Here is a 24,788-nt window from a genome sequence, read left to right on the forward strand (position 1 = left end):
ATAAGATCAACACGCATAAATCAAAGGCATTCCTGTATATCAGTGACAAATCCTCTGAAACGGAAATGAGGACAACTACTCCATTCACAATATCCCCCCAAAAAATAAAATACTTGGGAACCAACCTAACAAAAGAGGTGAAAGATTTATATAATGAAAATTATAGAACCCTAAAGAAAGATATAGAAGAAGACCTTAGAAGATGGAAAAATATACCCTGCTCATGGATAGGTAGAACTAACATCATCAAAATGACGATATTACCAAAAGTTCTCTATAAGTTCAATGCAATGGCCTATAGTTTTCTTTAAATATCTGGTCCTGGTGTCAGGATAATATAACCTCTTTCTAGAGTCTCTATTATATTCGTGGAAGAGTTTTAAATGAGTTAGCTAATGTATTAGTATTGATGTTTCCTCAAATATTTAGTAAAATTTACCAGTGAATCTATCTGGTTTTGGACTTTTTCTTCCCAAGAGTTTTTTTTAAAATTTTTTTTTAAAAAATGTTTTAATTAGTTATACATGACAGTAGAATGCATTTATGCACTTTGATATATCATAAATAGATAGGATATAATTTCTCATTTTTCTGATCGTACGTGTTGCAGAATCATATTGGTCATGCTGTCATATAGTAATAATGTCTGTTTCATTCTACTATCTTTCCTATCCCCACATCCCCTCCCCTCCCCTCCCATCACTTCTCTCTACTAATCTAACACTATTTTTCCCTAGTGTCCCCCCACCTTATTGTGAATTAGTATCCGCATATTTAAGAAAATATTCACCCTTTTGTTTTGTGGGTTTGGTTTATTTCGCTTACCAAGATATTCCCCGACTTCAACCATTTACTGGCAAATGCCATAATTTCAATTTTCTCTAAAGCTGAATAATATTCCATTGAATATATATATATATATATATATATATATATATATATATATATTGCATTTTCTTTATCCATTCATCTATTGAGGAATACCTCTGTTGGTTCCATAGTCTAGCTACTGTGAACTGAGCTACTATAAACATTGATGTGGCTGCATCACTAAAGTATGCTGGTTTTAAGTCCTTTGGGTATAAATCAAGTAGTGGGATAGATGGGTCAATTGGTAGTTCCATTCCCAATTTTTCTGAGCACTCTCCATACTGGTTTCCATAGTGGTTGCACCAGTTTGCAGTCCCACCACCACTCCTCATCAACATTTATTGCTGCCTATATTCTTGATGATTGCCATTCTGACAGGAGTGGTATGAAATCTTAGTTTTGATTTGCATTTCTCTAATTGCTACAGATGTTGAACACTTTTCCATATATTTGCTGATCAATTGTATTTTTTATTCTGGGAAGTGTCTGTTCAGTTCCTTAGCCCTTTTATTGATTGGGTCATTTGTGTGTGTGTGTGTGTGTGTGTGTGTGTGTGTTAAGTTTTTTGAGTTCTTTATATATCCTAGAGATTAATACTTTATTGGAGGTGCATGTAGTGAAGATATTCTCCCAATCTGTAGGCTCTCTCCTCACTTCCTTGTTTCCTTTTATGAGAAAAAAAGCTTTTTAAATTGATTCCATCCCACTTATTAATTCTTGATTTTACTTCTTGCATTTTAGGAATCTTATTAAGGAAGTCAGATCCTAGGCCAATGTGGTGAAGATTTGGGCCCATTTTTTTTTCTTCTATTATTTGCACAGGGTCTCTGTTCTAATGTTTAAGTCTTTGATTCAATTTGAGTTGATTTTTGTGCAGGGTGAGAAATAGACGTTTAATTTAATTTTGCTACATCTGAATTTACAGTTTTGCCAGCACCATTTGTTGAATAGACTATCTTTTCTCCAGTGAATGTTTTGGGCTTTTATGTCTGTCTAATATGACATAACCATATTTATGTGGGTTTGTCTCTGTATCCTCTATTCTGTACCATGGTCTACAAGTCGATTTTGGTGCCAATACCATGCCATTTTTATTATTATATTTAAGGTCTGGTATTGTGATATTCCTCCTGCTTCACTTTTCTTGCTAAGGGTTGCTTTAGCTATTCTGGGTCTCTTATTTTTCCAAATAAATTTTATGATTGCTTTTTCTATTTCTATTAAGAATGTCATTGGGATTTTAATAGAAATTGCATTAAATAATGCTTTTGGTAGTATGGCCATCTTGACAATATTAATTCTGCCTATCCAGGAGCATGGGAGATATTTTCATCTCCTGAAGTTTTCTTCAATATCTTTCTTTAGTGTTCTATAGTTTTCATTATAAGGGTCTTTCACCTCTTTTTGTTAGATTAATTCCAAGATTTTTTTCTTTTTTTTCTTTTGAGGCTATTGTGAATGGAGTAGTTTTCCTAATTTCTCTTTTAGTCGATTCATTGCTGATGTATAGGCATGCATTTGATTTATGGATATTGATTTTATATCCTGCTATTTTGCTGAATTAATTTATTAGTTCTAGAAGTTTTCTGGAATTTTTTTTAATATTCTAGATATAAAATTATGTCATGAACCAGTAGTGATAGTTTGAGTTCTTCTTTATGTATTTATATCCCTTTAATTTCTTTCTTTTGTCTAATTGCTCTCACTAGAGTTTCAAGAATGATGTTGAATAGACGCTTTTGATAACTGATTCAACCTCTTGTTATGTATGTTCAGATTTTTTTCGTTGTATATGATAACTTTATTTCTGAAGTTTTTGTGTTCATACAAGTTGAGTGAACGTTTTGTTTTTAAATGGAAAAAAAAGAAAGGACCAGGCACATATTATTCTAAGTGATTTAGCTGCACAAGTATTATATTATAGTAGCAATTAGCAAATTATGAGGGACAGTACTGAGTACTTTAGGAAGATTAAACAAATGACCTAACAAGCTTTAAATGCCATAATGGTCTGGTTCATGGTAACCCCCAAACCTCCCCTTGTGCATTAAATAGCCTCCATAGAGTATGGTCAAACTACTGAGAAAAACTATTTTCCCAGGTCTAATGCCATGAGCACCTGGATGTGGATATTTTACTGATAAGGAAAAGATCACATAATTTTTATTTGTTAACATCTAAACCACATGAAATATCATATAATGAATAAAGTGATTCAATGTCCTAATGATCCTTAATAAAAATTAAAAGTCCATAGTCTCACTGTAATTATGCTTCTAAGAGAAATCTCACTAATAAAATTTATGACCTCCAAAAATTTCCTTGAGTATGAAATGAATTTTTAAATCAGAAAATTTGCATTTTAAACAAATCTGTAGATCAACATTTTTTTCTTCATTTTTTAAAATATATGACAGTGGAATGCATTACAATTCTTATTACACATATAGAGCATAAGTTTTATATCTCTTTTTGTATACAAAGTATATTTACACTAATTCATGTTTTCATACATGAATTTGAATAATAATGATCATCAAATTCCACCATCATTTCTAACCCCATGCCCCCTCCCTTCTTCTTCAACTCTCTGCCCTATCTAAAGTTTGTATGTTCAGATTTTATTTTTTTCTTGGGTGAGTTTTATAGTTGTGTTTTCCTGGGAATTTAGACATTTCATCTATCATCTAATTTTTGTCATGTCGTTTTTTATAACTTTCTCTTTATTATTTTTTCTGTAAATATCTATGAACAGTAGTGATATACTCACTTTTATTACTGATTATAGTAATTAAAGTCTTCCAATTTTTGACCTCATCAATTCAACTAAAGGTTTATTATCATTTTTGTGGCTATTTCCACAGGGTCAACTTTTTTATTGTTGATTTTCTACTGTTTTTCTATTGTCTATTTCCACTGTAGTTTTCATTATTTCCTTCTATTGGTCTTGGATTTAGTTCACTCTTCCTTTTGTAGTTCTTTGAGGTGAAATATTAGATTATTTTTATGTATTTCTTCTATTTTAGGTATTTACAGACTTAAATCACCTCTGTTTACTACTTTTATGGCATGTAACAATTTTTAGTTATTGTACTCTATGCAATATGTTTTTGCTTTAGTTTGTCTGAAAGTATTCTTAACTTAATATTGATTATTCCTTGACTCATAATTGTTTGGCATAGGTTGTTTAATTTCTGTTTATTTGCGAATTTCCAACCTTCCTTGCAATTGATTTTCACTTTCAATCCATTGTTATTGGAGGAGATACTTTGTATAATTTATATATTTTAAAATTAACCAGAGTTTCTCTTTGCCTGAACCTATGGTTCAGCCTTGAGAATGTTTTTTGGAAGAATGTGTAATATATTTTTGTTGTTGTTAGTAAAGTTTTGTAAACATGTTTGAGAGTCTACTTGAATCATAGGGTTAAAACTTTCTATTTCTTAATTGATAATCAGCATAGTTTCTCAACTTATGCTTGAAAATGAAGTTTTGAAGTCCCTCAAAATCATAATAGACCATACAGAATGGTCTATTTCTATTTTCAGTCTATTGAATATCAATACTATAGAGAAACGTTTTGTGAAACTTTTATTTGAGGAAGAAAATAGAAATAGAAAAACTAAAGCATGTCTAATATTTCTGTTGTATTTGTGACTATTATATTTTCATTAATTTAATTTCTTTTGTTTAATGGTGATTATGCTAGTGATTATGCAAAATATTGCTTTGCATATTTTAATGCTTTGCTATTTTGTGTGTATAAGCTTATCTGTTTAAATCTTTTTGAAGAATTTAATTATTTACCTATAATACCTTTTTTTAGTGTCTTGTAATAATTTAAAACTTTATAGTGGTGTTAGCATAGCTAATTTGTCAATTGTTTTTAATGTTTTCATTTTCAATTCTTTCCCTTTAGACATATTTGTGTATTTGTAGCTAGAGTGAGTCTTTCATACGAAATATAGAGTGTAGAAAGTTTGTTTTTATTATCTTGTGCATATGGTTCTTTTAATAAGAATGTTCAACCAATTTTTATTTTTAAAAATCTGTTTTGTATCAGTTTGGCTTCTTGTTTCTTCTACCATTGACTCTTCTATTGATTTTTTATTTTTAATTAGTAAACAGATTTGATACTCATTTCCTTTTCTAAATACATGTAAAAGCATTTAATTAGTGGAAGCCCTTGGGAGTTTACAATAACCTCATAACCATTTAGAATTCAATATTTTTAAGCTTCAATAATACGCAAAAACTCTGCTCTCATATTACTCACTCTTTTTTTCCTAATATAATCTTGAACCTTTACTTGTTTATGTATTATATCCCCTGTTTGAGACTACTGTAATCTTTACAACAAAAATCAATCTTTTGAACACCACTTTAAACAAGCTAAAGTGTAGCCTATTTTGGAGCCATTGTAACATGGAGGGAGGCAGGAGATAGAGCCTTATCTCAAGTAAGGCGGGGCTTTTGACAAATGACACAATTCCATATTACATCTGAAATATGAATCAAAGAAAGGCTAAGAGAGCTTTTAACTTTCTTTTTGTGGAAAAGTGTCAGATTCCTTCCATGTTTTACAATGTCACCTTTAAACAAATCAAGCTGTCCTTATTATCTTTAAAAAATGCATTTAAATTTCAATTTCAATGTGAAGAGTAACACAAAATTATAATATATCTTATTGATAAAAAGTTACTTTATGCTATAAGATATCAAATGACATGAATAAATACCAACCATGTTTGTTATTTCCAAACAAATCTGAGACTGTTGCTACAGATAATTTTAATTTGGAGAACACCAACTTGTCAAAATGTTCTCCTAAGCTCTACATTTAACTAAGTTTAACTTTTAAAGTACAGCTTAGAATACAGAGTGTATGGTAATAATAATCACAGGTCTGGGTGTATTAACAAAAATCAAAGCATAGTCTTAACTTTTTTATGCATCTAGGAGACAGTGTTAATGATCAGAAAGTTACTTAGTCAAAGCAAACAGATAAGACAGGTCTTCAAATGACAGTGTGGCCCTTCTATGTCAGATACAGTGTATAAAAAGGAGACCACTTATTGGTTATCTTGCCAGTAAACTTACATAAACTTTCATTTTATTTATTTTTATTTATTTATTTATTTATTTATTTATTTATTTATTTTGAAGTCTTTTATTTTAGCTCCAAATGCTGCCTGGGCTGTGAGTACTTTGCAAAGGAGAAATGTACAGAATGTGAGATTTAATGCACATACTATGTGTAAATCTGATGTAATTTATGTAAATATAAATAATATGTAAAAAGGTATAATGCACTTGGAGACATACATGCAATCATACTCTTCAGTGGGCCAGGTGAAGCTGCAGAGCAACAGCATGAGGCGGTGTTGATGGAGTCCAGGGAACACTGGGCCGGGAGTCAGATGGCTCCATCTTTACCTCTTTTTCTTTGTCACTGTCAACATAGATACTATCTCCTTTATCCTCAAACATGTGATATAGAAATTATCGTCTCCATTCACTAGAGGAGAAATTTGATGTTTGAACAGATTCAACTGGTGTTGCAGATTACATGGGTTAGGATTATTGAAGATATTTCAGATGTTCTTAGTATCAAATACCATGATTTATTTTAAGCCAAACTTGTACTTTTAATAAAACCTTACCTATTCCTTCATCTTACATTTGCACAATTATTATTCTGACATAAATATTGAGCCCAGTTTTTATTTCCGTTAAAAATCATCTTGCTAGGTATGAGGTACACATGATTGACTAAGGCAGGAGGATTGCAAATTTGAAGCCAGTCTCAACAACTTATTGAAACCCTATCTCAAAATGAAAAGCAAAAATGACCAGAGATCTAGCTCAGTAGTAAAGAACCCCGGAGTTCAATTTCCAGTATCCTTGTGCCCCCAAAATCATCTCATCAGGGTCAGCTACTTTTTCCATCCATTTAAGGAATTGTTGGTTTTTTGTTTTTTCCCTTTTATTGATGCACTGTAAATATACATAAGAGTGGGATTTGTTGTTACATATTTGTATTCACACACATTACTACTGTAAGGGGATTCTTTCTTTCTTTCTATTTATTTATTTATTTTTTACTGGGGGGAGGGGGACTGAGCCCAGGACACTTTACCACTGAACTGCATCCAGAGTCCTTTTTTTTTTCTTTTTTTATAAACTTTTACATAACACTTACACAAGGCTTAGATAGATAATAGTTCTCAGATGCATATATATATAACTTTTAGGTACAAAATTTTCTTAAATCCCTAATATACATTAGACTTTTCGACAATTTTATTTTTTCAAAGTCATCATAGTACCAGAATTGTATTAGTACCTAATTGTAATATTTTGAGCATATTTCAAAAACTTTTGTCATTTGCCTTTTTCTATATTCCAGTAATAACCCTGCTTAGCTACTTTTTCTGACTGGGAGTTCTGTTTTTGTAGACAAAAGAGAGGTAAGTGTTGCACCTTATGTTACTTCTGCAGAGAAACCTAAGACTGGTCAAAGTACATAAAAGTAATCACTTGGGAACATGATCCTCTTTGCTCCCTCCAGAATCAGGTTCTCACCCTGGGAATATAGGCTGTCATTTTTAATATTGCCAGGACTAAGGCAAGGTAGAATAAAGTAAAATGCCATAGAGCTTTCCTAAAATATTAATCTTTTTTTTTCTTGTGTCTCTAACCATTTTTTTAGGTTCTAACAAGGTTATTTCTTTCAGTCTATATTACATCTATATGGAAGTATAGGTCCTTGGACGTAGCTACTACATTATTCTGCTGATGACACTAAATAAAACCTGAAAATTTATTTTAAAAACTAGAACATGTAGTGATGTGTTTGTCTTAACCATGTTTCCCTGGCAAATGATTGTCCTATAACAAGACCATGAAAAATATTTTAGTTCAAATACAAGTTTTACATATCCTTGTTGCTTAAGAGGACATGCATATAATTAGATATTACAAATTCTGAATTATTTTCTCACAAATATAGAAGTAGGTGAAAACATTTTATTCTCAAACATAGATCAGAAATGAAATAAATGCAGAAAAGATTCTGGAGAATCTCCAAGCAAGGAAGTATAAGGAACTAGCCTACTTTTAATAAATCATTTTGACATAAATAAATTAGGTCACACCTACTAGCAATAACAGATTTTTTTAAGTTTTAAAAGATTCATGATGTTTTTTTAAAATTTTAACAATTTTATCTAGGTTTTCATCTAAAAATAAATTGTGTTAGTTCTGGGATGACAGCAAAAAAATATAATGCCCTCAAAGTTGAAAACCTGAAAACTCTTAAAACAATTAGGACAAATGGCAGTATTTTTTATAGTATGGAGTGTTTGAAGCTACAGTCACATTGATTCAATATTTTGACTGCTATTTGCATTCATTAATTATTATTACTCTCTGGAAGTACTTTATTTTACTTTTTCAGTGTAATAAATGGGGTTAAAAGGAGAGCTAACTTACTTAATTACGATTGGATTATAGAAAGAAGAAGCAGTATATGAATCTGCTTTCAAAGCTCTTTAAAAGGAGGTAGTTACTATGAAGAGATTAGACAAGGATCAGTAAGTCCAACATAACAATGAATATATAGTATATGAAAAGCTAAGAAAAGGAAACATTCGAGACTGAGATATTACCAAAAAGCCCAAGTCATTTCCTCACAGAAACAAACCTTACTGAATCCCACCTTATTCAAAACACAAGAAGCTATATAATCCATAGATGCTAATATCACACTCTGAAAACACAATACAGAGTAGCAGTATTTCAAAAACTTGCTACTCAATTCCCAATGTTTTAAGTAGAATTCAGTAAGTATCAAGTGTTCTAGATCCTTCAAAGAGTCAATCCAAATAGTCAAATAATTAATATTATTAATAATTTAGATTATAATGATAATTCATATTATTATTTAGATAAAAATTTATTTAAAATAATTTTAAAAATAATGCACATAATTTTGCATACAATTTGTTAAAATGTTCCCTTTTTCTTGTTGATATATTTTTTGAAGAGTATATCTGTGTTTGTATGTGTGTTTTATCATCTTTTCAGCCAGGATAGCATCAGAAATGTTAGCTACATACTTCTAGCTAAGGCCTCTAGAAATAATTCTTTTGTGCTTTTCATCTTTTCTTATTAACTCATGGTCATACAGAGACATGAAAATCACTTTAAAAGTCCTTTAAGAAAAAATTAAGATCAAATAAAATAATAAGAAGATTTAAAATCAATGTAGCAAAATCAGAAAAAAACACTGTCATTGAATTTTAAATTAATTAACTATAGTTATGTGTTGTAAATGAGTAGCAGCAGTATAATTTTTATCCAAGTGAACTATAACCACTTTTTAGTGGATTATTATTGAAAGGCCAAGGTTCGTCGTCAGAGATTAAAATACACACACACAGATAGCAGTGACAAAGATGAAGCACTTTACTGCAAGCTGGTGCTAGTTTATATAGAAAGTGAGAGTCAGTTATCTTAAACCAGGAAGCTCCCGGGCCAATCATAGTAAAGGTAAGGTCATCACCTAGGATGCACGTACGTCCGCCCTGCAGAAGATTCATGGGGGGCACGAACTGTCCACAAGCGAGGAAGACAGGAGGACCAATTAGAAAATTTTCAAAACAACTTGTTATCCTCCCACTGGCAACTTGTCTGCCGCCATGTTGCATTAGGGGCTCCTTAACCAAAAGGCCCAGGGAGTTCTAGCTGCCCACTGGCAATTTGCCTGCCGCCATGTCTGAAAGGCCCAGGGAGTTCTCAGGGAGACTCCCAACAATTATAAACATACCAGTCATCCTGTACTTTATCATTCATAGGAATTTCATGATTTAAAGCAATGAGATTCTGAAACCAGATTTCTTTTCAGGATATTCTGAAAATCAGCTAGCATAATCACCATTAAACAAAAGAAATCAGAAAATACAATAGTCACAAATACAACAGAAATATCAGACATGCTTTAGTTTTTCTATTCTATTTTATTCCTCATAAAAGTTTCACAAAATCTTTATAGTATCATTGCATTGATTTAAAAGTCACTAAGAAATGTTACTTAAATTAAATAAGACTAAGATTTCAAGAAGAATTATGTAATGTTCACTGCTTCAGTCTTGTTTGCCTTCACTTCTGTGGTTTTCTTGATTCAGTCTTGAAAATAATTATGTATTTTGAGATTCATATTATTCCATTCAGTTTTAAATTTTGATGTTCAATCATCAGATTGCACATGGTAAACTTAAAAACGAACTTTTCTAATTATTTAAAGTGATAGTTTAGAATGCTATCAAGAGTGCTATTTTGAGTGCAGAGTTGTGAAAAAACTAGTTAATGCAAGGTTGAATTTCCAAAGAGAGAATAATTTAGAGAACTACAGAAAATAATCTCTTATGAACATTGTGGTTAATGTCTTGAGAGGAGAAAGCATTTCTGTTTCCAATTTTGCCATGTTGTTGTCTTCTGATGTACACTTCTATCCATTGGAATCACAGCTGCAAGTATTTTCTCCTGGCAAACTTTTACTTTCATTCTACTATGAAAATTTTTTGTTGAACTGGGGATATAGCTCAGCTTGCTAGCATGCCTGAAGCTCTGCGTTCCATCCAAGGTACTCCATAACAAAAATCAAAAAACAAAGCCCAAAAATAAAAAGAGAGAAACTAAATTGACACCAGAATTTAGAACATTTCTTTTTGGTCCTTTTCCTCATGTATTCTTACTGCATACTTTCTTATCTATATCATTAGTTTTTTTTTTCTTTTTCTGTCATCATGAATTGTAATCACTGTATCTACAGATCCTTTTCATTTAATTACATATGTGTCTTGATTTTAAAATAATTCAATATGTCTGATGATGAATTTTTACATAGATGAATCTTTTTACTGTAGCACAAAGTACATTCTGTATATATGATTATAATTCTTAGAAAAGCATATCCAAGAATAAAATGATAATCAGAAATTATTTATGAATTATCTAAAGTTTATTTAGATCTGACATATTTTTGTATTTCTTTCAATATAGGGTTTATCAATTTATGCTTTGTATATTGTATTTATGTGTTTATATAGATTATGGGTTTTTTTGACAGAAGTAGACTATGTTCATTAAATGAAGATTACAATAAACAATGCAAAACATAACATAATAAAACAAGCTTAATGTAGTATTCTACATGACCATAGTTAAATTTTGAGCACTTATCCTTTCTGCCCACTTATGGGCTTTGAATTATTTTTAATGGCTTTAACACAAAAATCACATGATATTGTATTATTTTGCACTATTTTCATATGACTTTATTGAATAAGAATTAACCCAAAGTTAGTGTTTTATATACATCACTTTGACATTTGTATTCACTGAATCAAGTGATTATATTAACATTTACGTAAATATTGACTTACATTTGGGCATTTCAATTGCTTACAAATTTTTGCTACTGAATATTATAATTTTATGTATGCATTTGTGCATGAAACAACCCAGATTTATTATTATTTTCTCAGAATAGTTAACCAGAAAGAAAATTATTATCACAGGAGCAGAAATATAGGAAAGATCCTTTATGCCACATAGTAATTATTTTCTACTTGTAAATTACATTGCCATTAGCAATATATAAAAGTGCCAATTCCACTGAACACTTTTTAACATTATGCAGTCCTAATTTGTGAAATTAATGTGATTCTGCTGGAAAGAATAGAAGTGAAGCACAGAGAATAAGTAAAAGTTTAACGGAAGGAAAATTGAGGGTAATGTATAGCATAGGCACTGCACAGACTACCTTGGAGTGAGGAAGATTTTGTGCCACAGAGCTGGAGTTTTTAAGAAAACTGTGTCTTTGTTCTGCTTTCTTTGTGAGGGGCTCAATGTTCTGGTTTATAGGGTGATTGTGACATTGTTATGGTAATAGGATAGAATTGACTGCAAGAGAAAATGATAGCATTTTTCTGGAAACCATAGTGCCCCTGAGGGACTATAATTAGTTGTAGCTGGGGAAGGGGTCTGATTGTACCAGACTCCATTCCTCTGATGCTTATCTGTTTGAGTTAGGGCTCCTAGGATTTTAAGTAATAATCCCCTCAAGGGTTATAATTCTCCACAGTTTGGGGAAGGTTGGCTATTTCATATCTCATTCCTAAATGCTTGCCTGTTTATGTAACATTTCCTGATGTTTCTGTTTTATGAATCTCTAGGGAATTGATCCTCTCAGCAGTCTCACTTTCCTCCTCAATGTTGGTGATCCTAGCTATAAGGCTGTCTTGCTGGTAGATTTTGTACATTGGGCCTGAGCTATGCTCTGAATGTGCAAGCTGAGAACAGTTTGGAAGTGCAGAACTGAAGCAGTTTGTGCAAGTAGCTTCAGCTTGTAGGAGCTCACTTGGTTCTCAGTGAGCGCTTTGAGGTTTGTCCCTGGTTGAACTAAGCCTCATTTCCCTCTACTTACGTGTTCATGTCTAACTAACCTACCAAACACAATGAATATCCTTATTCATGCAACTCTCTTGTCCTTTATAAACATTTATTAAAGGGAAGATACTAAGACATCTTCTCAACTTTAAAGCACAGTCATATTTTAACTTTTAAGATATAACGCCAAATTAAGAAACTTAGGAAAGTTTATAAGCCATTAATTTCACCCCTCACATGAGGATTTGTTTATTTACTAACTTTATTTTTAGGGTTTTTTTTCTTTTTTTCTTTTTCTTTTTTTTTAGTTTAAGTAATTCATGATATAATCAGAATATTAACCTTTTCCTGTCATATTTTCTATCCTTTTATATATCACATTAAACATTATTTAATACAGTCACCTTCATCAAACTGTTGATTTATGAAAGATTGCTGCTTAAGAAGATCTATTCTTCAGTTTTTTAGTTGCTTTAATCCTCTGATATTACTGCTTAATACTATTTAATATTATTAGAATCTTATTTTTAACTTCAGTTTTTTCAATTATCCAGATGTTGTTTTGTATAAAAATGAAATATATACATATATCCTGTCTACTGATGTGAAGCAGATTTATTATGTTATTAATTTTCCACTTATGACATGAGTCTGCCTAAGAAATCTTTATTCTATTTCACTTATACCATTCTATTTTGTGGGAACAATCCCACATTGTTTAAATTTGTAGTGGTAGAGTATAGGACATATGTGTGCATATCAGTTATGTGGATATTAATTTGCATACATACATATTTACAATATAAAATTTAAAAATGTGTATTTTATTCAGGAAAACAAAACATCTAATAGTAATCCTTTGTCCTTGGTTCCTAGAAAATATCTTATTAAATGGTAAGAAATTTATGTGGCTATACATCTACATACAAAAGATATATTAGAATATCTATCTCTTGTCTATATTTTTTATTTGCAGTTTCTACACTCTTACAGTACCCTCCCCTCCTCATAAAACTACTGTACTTAGCTAAGTATAGTGGCACATGCCTGTAACCCAGTGACTAGGAAGGTTGAGGCATGAGGATTGCAAATTTGAGACCAGATTCAACAATTTAGAGAGGCTCTAAGCAACTTGGTTGGACCCTGTCTCAAAAATAACAAAATAAAAAGGGTTGAGGATATAGTTCCATGGTAAAGCCCTATATCAAAGACAGACAGACAGAAAGAGAGAGAGAAGAAGAGAGAGAGAGAGAGAGAGAGAGAGAGAGAGAGAGAGAGAGAGAGAGAAAAGAAACTGCTGTTTCTGCTCTTCTTTTGACTTTTGGTTTGGGAATGGGAGAAGGTAGAGAGAATTGAGTTAATTGTTCATACTTCCTAGTTCACAGCACACAATAATTATTAATATGAACAACATCTCTTTTTTCTTTTATTAATTCACTCATTCCTTTTATTCATGTTTGTACTTTAATTCCCTTTTCCAAATCCTACAGTGAAAACATCTCATATATTTAATGTGGCCCTTGCTTCACTGTAGGATTTGTGAATCAGACATTTTATTTTATATTTTCATCTATATAAATATCAAAATAACATACAACTCAAATATTTCTTTTGTTTGTGTTTCTACATGAATTTTAAAGACATGTTCATGTTTTCCTATGTATATGTAGTGCACTGCTTTCTAATTACAATTAGCCATAGGATCTATACTAGAGTCCACTACATTTGAGTTAATCACATTAATGTGCACATTCATGTGGCTTTTTTAACTTTGTGAATTGGTTGCTGGTTGAACTCCGAGAGAATGCCAGGGATGGATGGTTATACTTAAGCTCCAGAAGGCTGGCTGGCTGACTTCTGGTTGGTTTGGCCAATGAGAAGTCTGATGGAAAATTAAAGGAAGGACTGAGAGCTGAGCATGTAGCCTCCACCATGAACTCCTTATCTGCTGATTTGTGAGAGACCAGCTATTTCTATAGATAAGAGTTCAAAGATCAACACAAAACATACCTCCATAAAATTCCATACTTCCAGGGTCTTAGCAATGGTTGCTTCTTTATTGTTAAACTCCCCATATTACTACAACTATCCCTTCTCTGTAAACCATCCCTTTATTGTGTTCTCCTTTTTTTATTCTAGTTGTAATTTGCTGTTTTTCTTATGAGATACAGACTAATATAAATTGTCTTCAAGTGAAAGTCTGGTGTAACAAATATGTAAATTATTAGTTAAATACGGTTGTAGCAACATTTATTCCTTCTCCCATCTTTGCAGAAGTTCCTAAAGACCCTTTTCGAAAGCCATAATGTACAATTGTAAGCACTCTGCTGCTTCACTATAATTCACACTGGGGATAGAGAACATTTGTTTTCTCTCCATTTCTTTTAGAAAATTTTACATAATGTACTGCAACTAGTGGATTTGGTCATGTAGGGTCTAGAACCCAAATTGTGTAAAACCTGACTCCTCGTCGAGCTGCTTTTTCATTCATTATTTCAGTCTTGCAGGCATAAAATGGACAATTTGATAATAATTTTGATTAAGTAGCGTGTTTTAATTTTTTTACCTACTTTTTTTTCTAATTCTTATTCTGTACTCAATAAACTGTATCTCTTTCTACTTACTCCATTTCTTCTATATCATCTTTGATCCATTTATCAATTTCTGCATAAAACACAATCTATGAGAAAAATGTGTAAAACTGAGGAGGCTGCTCTTTTCAGATGTTCATGTGATTTTTACAAACCCAGTTAGGAAGAACAACCAGTCTTTTAAAATGCCATCTTATGGTTTAGTTGTCAGTTTAATATCCTGAATTCTTAAGCTATTCAGAAACAGGTAGAGGACTTCAGCATGGGAAATACAACCTAAAGTATATACTGTGTGCACAAAATTTTTAGTAAATCTGATTTTTCCATATATTTTAGTTGCTAGAGATCAGATTATTTACTCTGAAATACTATAATTAAGTTATCTCAATTTTTACTGGAAGAATCAGTCTTGCTACATATTAGAATGATAGAATACGAGAGAAAAAAAACATAAGGAATTTAGTATTCAGAAACATATTCTAATTTTTTATGAAAAAATTCTGGAAATGTAAGCTGAAAAATAAATTAATGTAGCCACAATCTTTAGTGTAAAATCCTAATAATATGTCTACAGAAGTCAGGTAGAAAAGTATCGTATTATTTATTTTAGCTTTAGCTTTTTTTATTTTATGTTTTGAAAGCAGCAAACTTGAAAGTGTCATAATTTTGCAAACACAGCTATGCATGGAGATTACTCAGAAACCGTCCTTGTTCTAGTTATAAATCTTCACTAAATGTGGCAATTCTAGTTCTCTGTGCTTGGCCTTTCCAAATACAAACACAACAACTCTTTGTGAAGAGGTGTGTTTTACTGAGATATTTATGTGAAGTTCAGATAAAAACTAAATCACCTAGTACTTGAGTAGAAACAGAATTCAATCTTTTCTTACATGGGTCAGTGTGGGATAATCGTAAACAACTAAATATAAAGGAATTTATAAACTGGTGAATGATGGTTCATGTCAGATTTATGGTTTGTGTCCATGAAAACACTTTCAGTTGTTATAGAATGGAGCTATCATTTTAGTGACATATTGTATGTAGATTTGTATTAGTATGTATTAGTAGTTTGTATTAATAGGTATTAGGTTTACATATTAATTATGTATGGAAAGGGGATGTCATTTTAATATCTTCCAACTGGAAAAATATATAATCTGATTAGAAAACCAAAGAAAATAATCCTGCCTACTCTTAACTTATTAAGTAATCATCATTTGATCATATTTTAGAGGTAGGTATTATATGTAAAGTATACATACAACTAATTCTTGGGACCAAATTCATGAGTTCTGGAATTTTATTTGAAAGAATAACATTTCAATAATGGGCATTAGAAAAGTTTTGAGAAATGCTTTTGTTTTATATGTGGATTGTAGCACCGTTGATTTTTATGACAGGATACAGTGTTTGGATAAACCAATGCTCAAATACACCCCAACTTCCTCTCACTACTTTTCATTTTCATTTGTGGATATGTATGCAAGGTTTGGAATTGATATCTGAAGTGGTGCAGATGATGGTGTTGAAGAAGGATATCATGGGGGAACTGAGAGTATATGTCTGGTTCTTCCCAGCTTTTGATATGAACTGGATCTGATGGTTTAACATTAAAACTTGGCACCATGAGAACTGTTTCTATAAGAAGTTCCAAGGACTCTGGAAATAACAGGGAGAATAAGCAGTGCTGTAGTTAAAACCCAGGAGAAAAAAAATAATTATTAATCTGCAAATTGACAGTATTTTTTACTCCAATTTTAAGGGTATCTGGGATCATATGAGAATATTGTTCTTGGCATTGACCTAAGAAAATTTATATGGAATATTAATTGCAATCATAAGAGTCCCTCAATAGCAAGTCAGATAAGGAATTTGTAAATGAAATAGCAGTGAAATAACATGACAGATGTTGTGGGGTGACTGTGACTGAAAACAGAGATTTTGGGTGAACAGACCCATTCAAGAGCTGTCTGGGGGAAGGGACAATGGGAAACCCATTCATTACTAAAATTTCAAGAAATGAGTAAGTCTTTCCTTATGTCATCTGCAGATCTTGGAGCACTTACTTATATCAAGTTTCAAGTGTTTCAACCGACCATGCTTTTCTCTAAATATATATATTTTTTTTCTATGCCAAATGGCTTCCTTTGCAAGACTTCTCAATTGCCATGACATAAACACTAACAGTAACTCTCCAGAAGATTTCCTAGATTTCTAGGTCCTAAAGTCAACCACAGGATTTTCTGTGATTTTGAAGGAAAAAAATATATTGAGTAAGTCAAATATCTATTCTAAATCCAGTCATCTGTGCTAAGCTTAGATTTACTCAGTACATCATAGCCCAGTGTAGGATATCTTCAGCAAGTACTGAGGCAGAACCTTTAACAGAGGTAGAGTGAGATTGAGGAATGGTAATGAGCATCTGTAATTCCAGGTATTTGGGATGCTGAGGCAGAGGATGGCCAGAACCTAGCAATTATAGAGCATCTTGAGCATTATAGCAAGATCCAATTTCAAATGAGAAAAAGCAATGGAGTGAGCTAGACTCTAATCTTAACAGTATTAGAGATTTTGTGGTTGGATAAGGTGTGAACTGGACATACATAGTGTGGATAAAAATGAGAAGAAGAAAAACATGAATTTTTATTGTTAGTAGGATCTCTCTAATATTTGTCAATGGAAAATATATTCATGAGCATTTGTCGATTTTTCATTGCTATAAAGAATGCCAGAGTCAGATAACTTTATTTTAAAGAGAGGTTTATTTAGCCCACAGATTTGCAGGCTGGAAGTCCAAGATCTGGTGGTAAGTCATATTAGTATATGACACCACAATGACAGGAATATCTTTGGGAGAAAAAAAATCACATGACAAAACAAGGAGGCCAGAGATATTGGGATCCCACATTCTCTTATGAGAGCATACTTCCAGTGACCTTCCATTAGGCTCTGGCTCTTAGAATTCTACATCACCAGTAGTATAGTACCAAACTAAAGACTAAGATTCATACACATGATCCCTTGGGAAACAAATGACATCAAAAGCATAGCATCACTCTTTGGTTATGCTGTATGTTTATTTTTAACATCTGGAAATACTAGCTATGCAGAAAAGTTGACAATAAGTTTGCTTTTGTTTTTCCCATCCATGGTTTACAATATTGTGTTGTCCCAAAGAAAATATTTTATGGTATTTACAATGGGAAAATAATGCTTTTTAAGATATAAAGAACTGGCAATTTTCTGTTTGGTGATATAGAGGCATTTATTGTTATCCTCAAAGGAAGGTATTAGTTTTATCCTCTTCCTGCTGATGAGTAAATTGAAGGCTTTCGAAGTCAAGGACTTTACATAAGGTCATATTTACATATATGGTCTACTGCACTGAAAAACTAGATCATGAAATGAAGTCAGCCTGGAATGAAAAGTCCTTACTGAGTCCAAAATAAGAGTATTCTGCATATAACTTGTTTCAAGACCATAATTTGAAGCATACAAACAGTAATTAAAATTGAAATTTCTTATACATTCTATAATAATCTATATGGTATAGACATACAAATAAAATTTGAAAAGAAAAAATTACACCGAGTCTGACAATTCCACACAAAGCCATGCTGATAGAATACACTTTTTTAGTGGCAATAATTTTTTAGTAAAAGAAGTGGTTTTTGAGGGTAAGTTCTAACTCTCTCATTTCTCAGCATGCAACTTCTCATATACATTCTGATAAATATTAGACAAACTATGTTAGGACTAGTACTGTGCAGAATTTTATTATACTAAGCAGGCATGAAAGCTGAGAGCCTCGTAAATATTAATCACAGTCTAATGAACAGTGGGAGACTTCTGAATATCAATCTGTACTAGGGGGAAATTTTGAATTAGAGACACACTTCCTAACCAATAAATCAGTGGTAAAAAATTGAAGACATTCTCATGCATCTGCTTATGTAGCTCCTCTCTAATCCTAAAGGAACAGAGTGTGTGGATGCCAAATAGATGCAGTTTTATCACCCCACATAGAGCTTCTGCATTTTTAACTGGACTGGCTTTTTCTTTTCTTTTCTTTTCTTTTCTTTTCTTTCTTTTTTTAAAAAATTACCTCCAAAAGAGGTTGGATTGTATCACAGAAAACTTACACACATTCTTTATTATCAACATTGAAATAGTTCAGGAGTACAGTGAGCTTGTCTCATTCTTTCTCATTAGCATTCAAAATTCATTGCCCAAAGGGACAAGAATACTCAAGGTTAAAAGGAGAGCTGAAATGCCAAAACTTGATTGGCTTATGGCTTTTATTAAATGAGCCTATTACTGCTTTTCCTCTGAGCTCATGTACAATTTATATCAGAAAAAAGAATTATGTCTTCCATTATAACTAATAATTTCACAACTAATGTCAATACATCTACACACCTACATAGCCTTGATGATTATCCATTAATGGAAAAGTATCATTTTTCTTTTACAAAAGCTGGAAATAATTACTTGTTAAGTCTGAGAATGGACACTGACACTTATTATTTTATATTTTTGATGCTGTGAAACAAAAATATGGGATTCTAGGTTGAGGGTTCTTTTACTCAATAATATTTAGAAAATATTTAAAATTTGCAATATACTTCTACACTAGACATTAATACCTTAAGGAGAATATTTAGAAGATAAATTAATATAGAAACAATATGAATGCTTCTTAATACTCTCATAATTTGGATAAAAATTGCATTCAGCATAGGTATGGTATGAGCTATGTTTACTGAAGTAAACACATTGTGTTAAGGACAGAAAAAAAGAAATTTCAGAAATGGTGGATATTAGTAAGAAATACACTAGAATTACTATTTCCAAGTCTACCATTACAAATATGCAGAAAAAATAATCACTACTAGATTAAATAATTTGAAGCAGAAAGCTTTATTATTAATTACTGATAGTTTTTGATTTGTTTAATCACTCAAAATTTCTATACTCATTAAAAGGAGAGTGGTGTTAATTCTCAATATACTCCCAACGCCTTGCATTTAGTAACTGTTCAGTAAATATTTATGAATGTTTTTTAAAAGGGTAGCAATACATTGCAGTTTTCCTTTCTTATAGAAGAATGTTTACTGTTATCTTGACAACACATAGTCTTGTCACACATGTTCAAATACAGCTGAAACAGGAATATGGTTTCCTAACTCTAGAAAACAGTTATAATTTGTCACACAAAATTACATTACTTTAGTAAGTTTCTGTGCTTGTGTTCTTGCTATCATCCACAATGATATTTGTTGTTTCTATACTATTAAATGTGAATTTATTTTTAAATGTGAATATTTCATTTGAAATCAAATGCAACATATTTTGTTTAATATATTGAAATGAGTTTTCTCATATGACCTTTGTGTGATAATTAGCCTACAGAAATGGCACAGGGTACAATAAAATGATTGAGTATCCTTAGAGATTTTATTGTTTTGTTTTATTTCATCCTGGTACACACAATAAAGTCATCTTAGTTTTTACTTATTTGCAGAATCAGTAGAACACTATTTCCCTGACTCTTATTGTTAGGAGCTTTTTGAACCATTAGGGAGTAATCCAATCAATATTGTTAACACCATAAATAAATAAATAAACCTTCACAATCCTGATGGTCAATATCTGTTTTCAATGTAATGTTCTTAATACTCTCTCATCATTTCATTTCCTGTTTAACTTATTTTTTTCCTGGTAATCTGCTTGTGTTATTGCTCTGAATTTCAAAATATATGGCTATTTGAAACAGGACTTTGATAATTTGTAGCCAATATTCAAAACTGTAAAACAGAACTAATTAAAGAGAAAAAAAAATAATTGGCTTTGGTAGAAAAATACCAAAGTTCTTCATTATTCAATATAAGATAACCAGTACAATGCAAGTATATCATTAAAAATGATAACAGTATAAACATGGCAAGGGTGAAAAAGAAAACTAGTATTTAAAATTTATAATAAAACTGAAACCAAAGCAATTCTAAAAAGTAGTAAGTAGAAGTCAAACATTTCAATACCTCAAATTACATCTATTAAGATAGTTCTTTGATATAAATTAAAAGTATAAAAATGTGAATAATTCTTGATATAATTGATATAATAATTCTTTTATATAAATTAAAAGTATAAATATGTGAATAATTCTTGATATAATTGATATAATAATTCTTTGATATAAATTAAAAGTATAAATATGTGAATAATTCTTGAAATGTGATAAATATTTATTTAATAGTTAAGAGACAATATAAAGTAAATGACCTGCAGTTGTAGCTAAGTGGTGAAATAAGTCTTGCCTATCATGCACATGGGTTTGATTCCCAGCAGTACAAAGAAAGAAAAAAAAAGATAAATGAAGTAATTTTTTATATGTGTGTGTTCTGTGTACACACACACAGCACAAACATATACACATTCATACAAACACATTTTCAAATCTTTTATTCTTCTTGAGTTTATAGTTATTTGACCTGGTTTATTCAATATCAGATTTTGAGATACATAAAATAATGTTTGATTTCCCCCTCTAGGTTTAAAGCAAAATTTGTTGTAGTTTCAATTAACTGTACATATATTGCTTGTAACTGTTTTGCTTTCTACAGCATGAGTGATAATTATTTGTTTGTAATGTAAGAATGACCCAGAGAAAAGATGGCAAAGATACTAAAGATCAATTCTAACATTATTTTGACATAAATTTCTACCATAGTCAACAGTCAAAACCTGGTCTTGTGATGGACCTCCCCATAATCCATTTTCTTCTGGTAACCATATTATAGCTTCCTGTCTAACTTTGGTTTTCAATCTTTTTAGGTTTGGATTTATTCTTCACAAAGATGAAGCTGCACTACAAAAAATTGACCTTGAAACCATGTCATACATCAAGACAATTAACTTGAAGAACTATGGGTGTATTCCTCAGTCTTTGGCATACACACACTTGGGAGGATACTACTTCATTGGCTGCAAACCTGACAGCACTGGAGCAATCCCACGGCAGCTCATGGTGGATGGTGTAACGGACTCAGTCATTGGGTTCAATAGTGATGTGACAGGCACTCCATATGTCTCTCCAGATGGCCACTACCTTGTCAGCATTAATGATGTGAAAGGTGTTGTGAGGGTCCAGTACATCACTATCAGAGGAGAAATTCAGGAGGCTTTTGATATTCACACAAATCTGCACATATCTGATCTGGCATTTCAGCCGTCTTTCACTGAAGCCCACCAGTACAACATTTATGGTAGTTCAAGCCAACAAACTGATGTGCTGTTTGTGGAACTCTCTTCTGGAAAAGTCAAGATGATTAAGAGCCTTAAGGAACCACTCAAGGCAGAAGAATGGCCTTGGAACCGGAAGAATAGGCAAATCCAGGACAGTGGCTTGTTTGGTCAATACCTGATGACACCTTCCAAGGACTCTCTCTTCATACTAGATGGACGACTCAACAAGTTAAACTGTGAGATCACTGAAGTTGAGAAAGGAAATACAGTCATTTGGGTTGGAGATGCCTAAGGAGCCCTATTGTCTAATTATTGAAGGAAGAGTTTTACAGTACATTGCACTTAATCCATTGTTTAAATTACAGCTTAACTTTTCAATTTTATATCCTAGTAAAACATAATTTACTTAATTGTCCCAAATAGATTGTTTTTAACCAATACATATACGATAGTATTGGTCGATGAGAAATATTTAACACAATATTTAATAAGAAATTACATCAATCAGAGGAATCAAAAGTATAATTACATTTTAAACAATAAAACAGATTTTAAAACTTTTAAAATATAATCTGCAGGGAATTTCAGATGACTTAAGTATCATTTCATTTTGAGGGTTATTTATCTAATTTTCTCTTTGTTCATTTGGTACTCTTAAACCAGAAATAAAAGGCTTTTTCGAAACTTAAAATTCTTAATTCAAAATATTCTGTCCCGTCCACTGTTTATAATCTTTTGTGCCTTGAAGGGAATGTCACAGGAGGAAAAGGAAGGCTAAACGCTGCATATGAACACCCTCATAGCTATAAATCTGTTGTCATTAAAAATATCTAATAACTCTTACGCCAAATTCTGCCTTCAGTTATTTGTTTGACCCTTAGTGAAATATCATTTGAAGGCATAAGTTGGCTTTAGGTTGTATACAGGTGGCAAATTCTTTTTGACATTTACTGTATAATCTGCAGCATGCTATAGAAAATGGGGAGGAAGGGAGGAAAAATAATTATGGTAGAAATGTTTGTAATGTTTTATCTGATCATTTTGCTTTCAGTGACTAGAGTGCATTATATTTTTAATGCAAGTTTGTCTGGGATTTTAACTGCTTAGAAATGTTTTCTTCATTATTAGAAGGATTAATTATTTTCATGTAGCCTGGTGTTGGTGTTGCATAATCAGGAATTTTCACTTCTAAAAGAAGCATTATTTTGTGTCTGCTTTAGCGTGAACCGCATATATGAAAATTAACGGGAGAAAAAAAACCCAAAAACTAACTAGCAAACAAAACACAACAAGAAAAAAACACCTGAGAAGAACTAATGAGACATTAGTGGCTTAGGAGAATTAGTAATAGGAGTTAGGAATAAGGGCACAGCCCCACAGTGGTGAGTAAAGATGTACTTCTCTATTGCTTTTGGTATTTAAATATAACCCATCAAAGAACTTCATTCATAATCATTTCCCTAAATGACTTCTGTTCAACTCCTACAAAATCCCCAAAAGACCTTCTCACTAACTGTGTGGTGTAGTTTAAAACCTAACTAATCCTCATTTGAAACACTGAAGAAAAGTAATATTTAAAGTTTGGGTTTTTTTTTTTTTTTTAAGGGGAAAAAGGAAAGGTCAGTAGAAGTGTATAAACAAACTTAAGAGTTGGTTTTTTGAAATAAGCAGATAATTATCCAGGCTTGAAGTAATAGCTTACATGTTTCGAGATCTTTTTTTACTTATTTTTTATTTATTATTATTATTATTGCTAAAAATGCTCCTGGGCTGTGGAAATGACCTCCATTTACTAAAGGTAATTCAATAAGGTCTTTTTTAAATACAAATTTTACTCAATTTTACATTGTGTAAAACTGCATACAAACCTGAAATTTTATAGTGTGTAATATCTTATGTGTATATAGCATCCTGAGCTGTGTAATACAGTAGATTTCTTCTTAGCTTAAGGAAACATATGGGAGGTAGATTAATAAGCAACAAAATTCAGCTTATGTTTCTACTTATTCAATCTGCTTTACTTTTTAGCAGTTTTTCTCCCCTGTGCACATGAATCATATAAAATGTCTGTAACTTAATGATTTAATGTAAGTCTGTCCCATACATCTTTCTTTGGTAGTTTATACCACGTGGATGCTCTGTCTGTAGTCATTGCTTGATAAAAGAAGAATAAACCTTACATTTTAACCCTTGTGTGTTCAGTGAATGATTTACTGTGCATAACATTTTGTTAAAATTTCTCTCACAACTGTGAACATAAACTGATTCTCTGCATTATTTTGAAAGTGATGTGATAGGGTAGAGTTAGAAATTAAAGTGAGATTTGCTTGAGGGAAAGTATTTAATTTTCCCTAATGTTTAAAAAGCCTAAATTGTTATACCCTTCATTATTCAGTGTTTACAGAAAAGCATATATGCTATGATGCTATATTTTGCATCTCTGGTATATTAAAGGAGTAATATCAGAATAGAATGTCAAAAGAATAGTAAAGTCACATGATTGTCTACCCACTTCCTTACATAATAACCACATAAATATTGAACTTTTTCTCTGGCAATGCTGAGAAATCCCCAGCCTGAGCCACTTAAAAACAACAACAAAAACAACAACAAACATTGTAATGT

The 24,788-nt window shown here is 31.6% G+C and overlaps 1 protein-coding gene across 4 annotated transcripts in view; it reads left to right on the forward strand.

The window, feature by feature from the left end:
- Fstl5 (follistatin like 5) overlaps nt 1-24,350 on the forward strand; it is a 757,510-nt gene extending 733,160 nt beyond the window's left edge. For all 4 annotated transcript variants that reach the window (XM_040293119.2, XM_040293117.2, XM_040293120.2 and 1 more), the window contains one exon: nt 21,753-24,350. In XM_040293119.2, coding sequence (XP_040149053.1) covers nt 21,753-22,455 — 703 coding nt within the window. In that variant the 3' untranslated portion in view covers nt 22,456-24,350. The remainder of the gene's footprint in view (nt 1-21,752) is intronic.
- Nucleotides 24,351-24,788: the final 438 nt, after the last annotated feature.

The sequence above is a fragment of the Ictidomys tridecemlineatus genome, chromosome 9 (genome assembly GCF_052094955.1).
Source record: "Ictidomys tridecemlineatus isolate mIctTri1 chromosome 9, mIctTri1.hap1, whole genome shotgun sequence".
NCBI lineage: Eukaryota > Metazoa > Chordata > Mammalia > Rodentia > Sciuridae > Ictidomys > Ictidomys tridecemlineatus.